Raw genomic sequence first — 9,060 nt, 5'->3', positions numbered from 1 at the left:
ATTAACAATAAATAAAAGATTACATAATTTAACATCACTGCTTATGCAAAACAACAAAAACAAGGTAAAATGAATTTGTCTTCAATACGTTTGAGAGACTGTACAGGGGTAGAATTTAACTTTTGAAACCACTCGCATTTTTTTGCGAGTGGGTCAAATCTCAACTCGCAAAATCCGAAACACTCGCATTTTTAATATAATTATTTTTGTAGTGTATAATATGCTAACACTTTAATTAAAAATGTTATCTTCTTAGTTACTTTATAAATGTTATATAATTTTGAGACGACTTTATTAAACCAGGCTGCAAAGCGTGAAGATAGAATACTCTCGGTAGCGGCCGATCACACGAGGTTTATAATCCTTACTCAGTTTGTAGACAGTACGTGTTTATAATTTTGCAGAAATTAGTTGGTCTAGTTCCGTTATGACTTATGTTGAGAATAGTGTTGTCAATCGGTTGTAATTTCGTAATCGATCATCGGTTGGACCCAAGTAACCGATGATCGGTTACAATCGGTTACTCGGGGTGTTGAATGCCTGCGTGTGCATAACGTCGTGTGTTTAGCCAGCGTATAAAATCCCTAGTGTGTCCTAGGCTTTAGCCCCTCAATAGGAAGTAACTGCGGCGAATGTCGGGTGATTCCCGAACTAAAATAGCGATGATATCTCTGATTCTCATCAGTTTTCCAAGTTTTCTTGTTCAAATTTTACATTTATTTCAATTTTTTATTTTTTTTCTTCGATGAAATCGATTATGGATTTTGATAACCAAGTGCTTGGTTCAAGCCACTGTTCAACCGATGATCGAGTATAATCGATGATCGTGACATCACTAGTTGACAACTTGTTACTTTTAAAATGCCTGGATATGGGATGTTGGATTTTGATAGCCATGACAACAGATTATATGTCACTCGCAATAAAATGCAAGTGCTTATATTTTCTACTCGCAATTTCGAAAATCCACTCGCATTTTGCGAGTGTGCGAGCGTTAATTTCGAACCCTGATGACTGGGTGGCTGTATCACTAAATCAGTATATTATTGTATCAGGACTATGTTATCGTATTACTATTAGTTGTACATGTATATATACAAAAATTATAATACAGTAATTACGCCAATCTCTGGAAATTTCGTATCCATGACATGACATCCATACATGGACCGTGTAAATGTATATAAACAGAACCCCTGCTGAACATGTTCATGGTCATAGCTACTACTATTAATAGTACTAGTACTAGCCACTAGTTACCTTCTCACTTCTCACTACGTGACGAACGTGTACACTCCTACGACGTGTAACAATTGTAGAGCCTGGTTGGGCAAGTTCATTGCTAATTTCAAGAGAGCTGCTACAAAATGTCTTATTCTTCGTGCACCGCATACATGTGAGCTTTGCGTTGATCTTTGCCATATCGTGATTCTATGATACATTTTAAAATCATGTTGCTTATCTACTTTCAGGTTGGTTCTGTACACAAATAATGCTTAGATGTAAATAAGCTGACCTGTGCCTGCGGAGCGATGTAACCTAGCTGCTTTAGTTATGCGCGACAGTAGTCAATATTCTGCTGCCGCACTGCTTAGCCCTACATCGCAAGTGACTGTCATAACCAGTGAGGGGTACATGTTGGAGCCAATGTATGCATCAATCGCAATGTCCGAGTCGGCACATCCACCACTGACCCAGACGCTGCAGGACGAAAATGCTCAGAATCGTTTCAACAACATCGCCATCTGTTGTCACGTTTCCGTGTCGATCCCGCTGATCGTGGTTGGCTTCTTCATCCTTGTCTACGCCGTACTCGGCCGGATTTCGGTGGAGTCGCCTGAGGGAAGTCTATACTTTATTGGGCCCATACTGATACTGGCAGGTGCCGTGTTTTGCTGCCGGGTATCCATGCTGAGGAAACGCTTCTTAGAGCAAGCCGAGGTACGTGGCGAGAGCAACCGCAGGGCGGAAGGGAAAAAGTACAGTTATTAGACTGTGCATGTAATATTGTTGTATGTCGAGCTTCTTGTTTCAATTTTTACTGGGTGGATATTAATTTCGAGGTTATGTGTTCAATAGAAACGTTGTTGTCAACAGAGTTGTTTGGGAAAAAGTAGGCTTGGTCAGAATTATCGATGTGTACATTTAGGATTTTTATCATGTATATATTTGTTTATACAGCAAACTAGATTGCCGGGCACAAACAACAATGAAGAAGAATTACCAGCACAGTAAGTAACTCCAATGACTTACATCATAACGATAAGCATTAGCTTTACATCTGTGATAGAACTGACACAGATTATATCAAACATTTGTGTCCAGTGGAGTTCCAATACAACTTTATTCGAATGTTGATCATTTCAACGTGTTTTTAGCTCATCTGACGAAGTCAGATGCAGCTTGTAGAATCGCATGAGCGTGCGTCCGTGTGTCCGTGCATCCGTGCGTCCGTCCTTCAACAGTTGGGCACAAATCTTAACCGCTCGACGTACGGTCACGATATTCGGGACGTTGGAGGGGGGGTCGTGAAAAGGACTCGGGATGACCAATTTGGGGGTCAATGGTCAAAGGTCAAGATGTGTCAACGGAGGGGGAATATTTCCCCCTTAACTTAAGGTATAGGAGGAAATACAGAATTGCGGCACAAATCTGAACGGCTCGACCTATGCTCTTAATATTCGGTGTATAGTGTGATGGGCAGGAAACCCATCACCAGTGCGAAATTGGAGGTCACAGGTCAAAGGGCAGTGGGGGAAAGGTCAGATATCAGACATTTTCTGAGGACATGGCTTGATGGACAGAGTGAAAAACTTTTTTGTTTCAGCGCTGACCTACCATTTTTATCACTTTATTGAAAGGACCATGAAATGTGCTTTCCACTGACGTGCGAAGATTAAGTGTCTCATAACCTTTTGACCCTCAAGAGGAGGGTTAAACATGGATTTGTTGACTGTTAACAAAGGACTGAACTGTGTTTGATAGTACTTGTGTGATCGTGGAAGACTTGAATTTCTCAGTGAAATTCTGCATGCAAAACTTACTTGAACAACGTTTACACGCCTTAAATCATATATGAACTTCATTCTCTATATGAGATTCTGTACGTTGGGAATACAATGTCAATAGCACTTACGCAAACGTCTGTTTTTGATTAAGGCCAACAATGAATTAGTATCACAGCATTGGCTAAACGAAGGTAGCAACTAGTTTGGATTATCTATTCCCTGCACCTAGTCAGTATGCACGCCATTTATCGGAACAGAGTGAGAAGAATGTCATGGCAGGATAGGTCAAATGTATATTGCGCTCAAAAGTGCAGAAAGAATTACTTTCTTAACTTCAGTTTAACCAATCTTGAGATAAGTAATTGCAGAAATGAATCGTCAAACCTACCAATGAAAATTTGCCAGTTTTGTACTGTCCTTAGCATGGCACTTTCTGTCGACGTTACAGTAGTGTGCAATGTTGGGATATGGTGGTGCATGCTGGCTTGTGGACGCTGCAGAGCCCAATGGTTGACTGTCAGTCGAAATGTGTTGATCCTCCCCGACATTGAAAAAATCTGTACGTTATACGTGCGTCTGCCTTACCTCTGCCCGCCATCTTTGTCGAAAGTTTGGACGCCGCGCGGCGAAATCGGAATGTACATTTCAATCGATGACGTAACTGATACAGTAGCACGCCGCGTGGGTGTTATTTGTCTATAAACAATTTAGTCTGACTGACTCTCTCCCTCTCTCTCCTCTCGCCCGCTCTCTCTCTCTCTCTCTCTCTTTCTCTCTCTCGCCCCCCTCTCTCTCTTCCTCTCTCTCGCTATCTCTCTCTGCAATAAAAAAAATGTTTGCTGAAATCATGTGTACGCAACTGCGTATCTGCATATCTGCACCTAACAAAGGTGTCACTATACGCACGACTGAAATGTTACGTTTATAATCGTAGCAACAGACCTCAGATGAGCCCAGTCGCTCTGCGGCTCTTGTTTAAGAAAAGCTTTTCCCCCCCGCAGTCTCATCGCCGCGATGATAGAACCGCCACCATCCTACGAGACAGTGATGGCGCAACCTCCCCGCACGTCGCCTGTTGTCAGTGTCACGGTCCCACCTCCTGACAGACATGTGGATGGCAGCGCAGTTGTGTCACCGCTGAGCACAATCGATGGACCCGCGTTGGCGCAGTCGGCGAACGCCGCACCCGCGAGCGGCGCCGCCGCCTCGTGGATGACAAACCTCGCTCTCACGGGCGGCGCCCTCTCATGGACAGCAGCCGACTACTCGTCGTCGTCGTCGTCGTCGGACGACGCAGAGCCGCTGCCGCCAACGTACGAGGAGTACGTTCGCGCGTCGCAGCTGAGCATACGCGCAGCCGACCGGCCGCCCCCACCATCTTACACGAGCCTCGCGCTCTCCGAACCAGACCTGTGCCGCGTGAGCGCGGCGACGGACGCGGACGCGGCGGCCACGCGGCCCCGCTCGTCGACGAACGACGCCAGCATGCTGGTGAGGACGCTGTGGACGTCGCACAACTTGCGGCATGCAGCGATGACGCGCGCGAAAGCGGCGGCGGCGGCGGCGAAGACGGCAGCGGGGGCGAGAGACAGGCAGTTGTCCCAAGACTGCAATGGAGATGCGCGGGACAGGGAGACGCGCGGAGACGACATGCCTTCTGTTAGCGTGAGTTTGTAAGCGGATGCTGCAATGTCGCGACACCGGGATGTCCTGAAGCCAGGGTGTCGTAACGAGGATGCTGAGATGGGAAGTGGATACCGGGATGTCAGGAAGTGTATGCCGGGACTTATGTATCCGGGATGTCCTGAAACAGGGATGTCATGAAGCCGAAGCTGAGATGTAATGAGACAGATGTTAGGATGTAAAGAAGCGCGGGTGTCAGGAACTGGTTGTGGTTGATGTTAAGTTGGGATTCATGGAGCGGAAATGTCATGAAACTGGGACGTTGGGAAGCAGACACCAGGATGTCGTGAAACAGGAATTTTATGAAGTGGGTACCGAGCTTCCCTTAAGTGGATGCTGGCATATTATAAACTGGCTGCCAGCGGGCGCATACTTGTGATTGTTGTTTACTTTGTGATTCTGATACATACTCAGTGCAGGGTTTAGTTTATAGGCAATGATGCCCCACCTACAGTATGTGCCACTGCCGAGCTTTATCTGATCATGGCCAATCAATTATATGATGCACTGTCGGCACTGTTGTTCTGCTAGATATTGGACTCACGTTGATTCATACACTTGGGTTGCTGGCAGCCACGATTCCTGTTTTTGTAAAAATGTGTATATTGTTGATAGGTCGAAATCAGCTGTTCGGCTGCTAATTCTGGTATTGGTTTTCAGACCAAGTTGCGGGTAAGTAGTAAAACGCAGATTTGCGTGTAATAGTAAGGATTGGCGAAGGTGCTAGTAATATAGGTGTCAGCCCTCCAAATTGTCAAGTACTACAGACGTTAATGTTTCATAGGTAAGGTTTTGAACAATGTGATATATGCAAGCTGCACTACGACCTGCATTTTGACACAGATGCACTTGTTATTTAAGCTGTACGAAGGTAGATAGATAGCTGGGGGTGTATTATGAAAGAGAGATCAACACTGTTGCCTTTGTTCAGCCTTACTTTTTAAATTTTGACTATTAGATTCATTCACATTTAGTGAGTCGATTTTGTTGATGTTTTAAAATGGTATTTTCGCAAAACTATTATTTGCCAACTTACGTGATATTCGTTGTTTAGTAAGAATATATTTAGCAGCAGTGGTAACATATCGATGCTTGTTGTAAATTACACATGATTCGTGACGTCATGTAACAGAGGTCACGGTGCAGCTTGTATGTTTATTTACGCACGCACGCACGCACGCAGCTACGCAGGCAGGCACGCAAACACACGCATACACCCACGCGCACGCCCACACGATACACATGCACACACACGCACGCCCACACGATACACATACACAGATTACACACACACGCACACGCAAACACACATGGCTTTACTATTGTTGGTTGTAATCGGATTATTCTGGGACGAATAGATCTGATTGAAATTCCTTCAAATCTTGATATTGTGTTTAGAAGAAAATCAAAACGTGTGTATATAATAATACATGTAATCATTGTCAATTTGATGTGATGTACTGCGTAGTCTCGTGGTTCTCAAACGATGGCCTGATGCACCCTTTTGGTGTTCATCAAACCCACATCTTTCATTAAAAACAAATCTAATTCGCTGTTAAAATTCACAATTTTTTTAAAATCATATTAGTTCATGCGACTAATAACTATCAAACGAGCAAAAGTAACTCTATTGTAGTAGGTCTGTATATCTTAGTCGTATTGGCAACTTGCAACGTGACATTCCAAGCTTCTTGTCACGAGTAAATAAATATTGGTTAACTCTTTCTCTAGGCACGCTTCCTCTCAACTTTCTGCATGCTTCTGCAGGTGGTGGTGGGCTGGCACTTTCGTAGTTTGAGAATCACTGGATTAGACAGATGAGCTACGTGGAAAATATATACTAACTGCTTGGCTTAAACAATCGAATTACTTGCACGGATTAGTTTTATCATAAGCCGTTAACTGTTTTGCGAATCATTAAATTCTCAGACAATATTTCTCTAATTCTCGTGCTTGTCGAGAAAAAGTGTAACCGTCTGTAAATCCTAATTGGATTTTAATACTTATTGTAAAATTATAAGCTCAAGAGTGAGAGTGACGTAACTAGATAGTCACAAATGAATTTATTAAATGTGTACTCACAACCTATTCAGTTAATCGATCACTGAATTTTTTCTAGTGTCACCATGAAGATTTCTATACAGATATATACAGTCTATAGGTATGTTCATGGTATTTTTCGTAGCTAATCGAGTTATCACAAAACGGTGACCGATTCAATATATGGTGTAATATATAGATATATAATTTATAGAAAGTTTATAGTTATTATCATGGCTATTTTTATGTAATTGTGTGGCGTGTGTCAGAATGGTTTTTTTAAAGTGAGCCAGAATGCCTACTTTTCGTAACAGCTTTTCTACCTACCACTGTTTTCTTGTCGCCGGAGCGATTCACGTGTACGTCATCGTGTATATTTTTAACGTGGTATTGTGACGTCTTTATAACCTCTTGTGTCGTGTGATGTTGAGGTACGAGTATGTTTTATCTGTGTAGTGTCCATGCTGAGAATTAATCCCTTATTATTTATGCCGGGGGGGGGGGCGGTGCAAGGAAGATGTGGGAAGAAAATATACATTTCGTCTCCGCTGCGGAGGGGGAGAGGAAGCAAGGGATCGGGGAACGTCGGTCGGCTGCTCGAATCAGCTTATCTCCTGTATTACGTCATGTCGAGGGACGGAATCGGCCAATGTGTGCTCTCGAAAATAACTTGGAATTACTTATATATATGTATGGGTGTGTCTATTAAAACAGTATCTCACAGCGTGAAATTAAGCGGGATATATTTGCAGCAAATGTCACAAATTCAGTTAGTGAACTATATTTATAAGATCGAATGACAGTGAAAATATTAACTTTTATCTTTTGTTGTTTCTGTTAATGAAAGTTTGCGCATAAGCGTGTCTCCATCAAATATCTGTATATATTGAAATTTAAAAAGTGCTAATTGATCGTCCGTTAACCAGGTTCATATAAACTAAAAGTTGTGAACCTGAAACCGCGCTTATGAAGTGTGAATCGTCATGCTGATCTATATAGGCAATATGCTTTTCAGCTAGCTTTTCGTTTCATACCTTTGCCGCCGAAATATTTCCAAGTGGTAAGCATGTACATCTACCAAAATATGATTGATTTCCTAAAGTCAGGCGACCTGAAATTCCGAACGTGTACTAAGGTGAGCGAGTTCTGGCGAACAATGAGGTGGTGAAGTGCTGTATAGTACAGTGTATACTACTACTATGTTATTTTACTATGCTAAATAGCAGCACGATTGAACTCCCTCGGCATAGATAAGGATGATTTCTTGATACAGATGAATTGTCTATATGTATTTATTTACCTACGATTTTATATTTTGTACATACATTGTGAATATTTTACGATACACTACTTTCTATTGTGAAATGGTTATAATTCTTGTCTTATCACTTCTGTAACAGATGAATAGCAAATGTGTATATAATTGTGATCATTGTTTATGAGTAAATTTTAGGTTTTTTGTCGGGCGTCCGTTATTCAAACACGAAAATTAAAGTTCGCTAATCTATAGCTAATATACAAAACAAGTTATATATGTATACATATATATATATAGGCATATATATATTCTCATTTCCCATCTAGTTCTTTCCGCCGTGATTCTCGTTCTTATTTCCCTCTTCCTTGTCTTTCTCCGCCATTCTCATTGTCATCGTCATCATCATCATTACTTTAATAGCAAAAGCATATAAAGAAGGCCTTCTTTATATGCTCTTGTTAATATCCTCCTCCCCTCTTCCCACCCCCTCCACATTGCTATCATCATTAGCTCATCTGACGTAGTCAGATGCAGCTTGTAGAATCCCATGATTGTCCGTTAGTGCGGCCGTCCGTCCGTCCGTGCGTCAACAGTTGGGCACAAATCTTAACCGCTCGACGTACGGTCACGATATTAGGGACGTCGGGGGGGGGGCAGTCGTGAAAAGGATTCAGGATGACAAATTTGGGGGGCAAGGGTCAAAGGTCAAGATGTGTAAACGGAGGCGGAATATTTACCCCTTAACTTAAGGTATAGGAGGAAATACGGAATTGCGGCACAAATCTTAACGGCTCAACCTATGCTCTTAATATTTGGTGTATAGTGTGATGGGCAGGAAACCCATTACCAGTGCGAAATTGGAGGTCAAAGGGCAGTGGGGGGAAAGGTCAGATATCAGACATTTTCTGAGGACATGGGCTAACGGACAGAGTGAAAAACTTTTTTGTTTCAGCGCTGACCTACCATTTTTATCACTTTATTGAAAGAACCATGAAATGTGCTTTCCGCTGACGTGCGAAGAGTAAGTGTCTGATAACCTTTTGACCCTCAAGAGGAGGGTTAAACATGGAT

At 42.6% G+C, this 9,060-nt stretch overlaps 1 protein-coding gene across 2 annotated transcripts in view; it reads left to right on the top strand.

The window, feature by feature from the left end:
• LOC106818871 overlaps window positions 1-8,156 on the top strand; it is a 19,886-nt gene extending 11,730 nt beyond the window's left edge. The window contains exons 2-4 of one of the 2 annotated variants that reach the window (XM_014823544.1): window positions 1,473-1,941; window positions 2,182-2,231; window positions 4,010-8,156. In XM_014823544.1, coding sequence (XP_014679030.1) covers window positions 1,555-1,941; window positions 2,182-2,231; window positions 4,010-4,685 — 1,113 coding nt within the window. In that variant the 5' untranslated portion in view covers window positions 1,473-1,554 and the 3' untranslated portion in view covers window positions 4,686-8,156. Of the gene's footprint in view, window positions 1-1,468; window positions 1,942-2,181; window positions 2,232-4,009 lie in introns of those variants that run through there. The other variant, XM_014823551.1, reaches the window with a different exon arrangement.
• The last annotated feature ends 904 nt before the right edge of the window (window positions 8,157-9,060 follow it).

The sequence above is a fragment of the Priapulus caudatus genome, unplaced genomic scaffold (assembly GCF_000485595.1).
Source record: "Priapulus caudatus unplaced genomic scaffold, Priapulus_caudatus-5.0.1 Scaffold37, whole genome shotgun sequence".
Taxonomy (NCBI): Eukaryota; Metazoa; Priapulida; class Priapulimorpha; order Priapulimorphida; family Priapulidae; genus Priapulus; species Priapulus caudatus.
The sequence above is the reverse complement of the archived record's forward strand: the minus strand, read 5'-3'. Positions and strand labels throughout refer to the sequence as shown.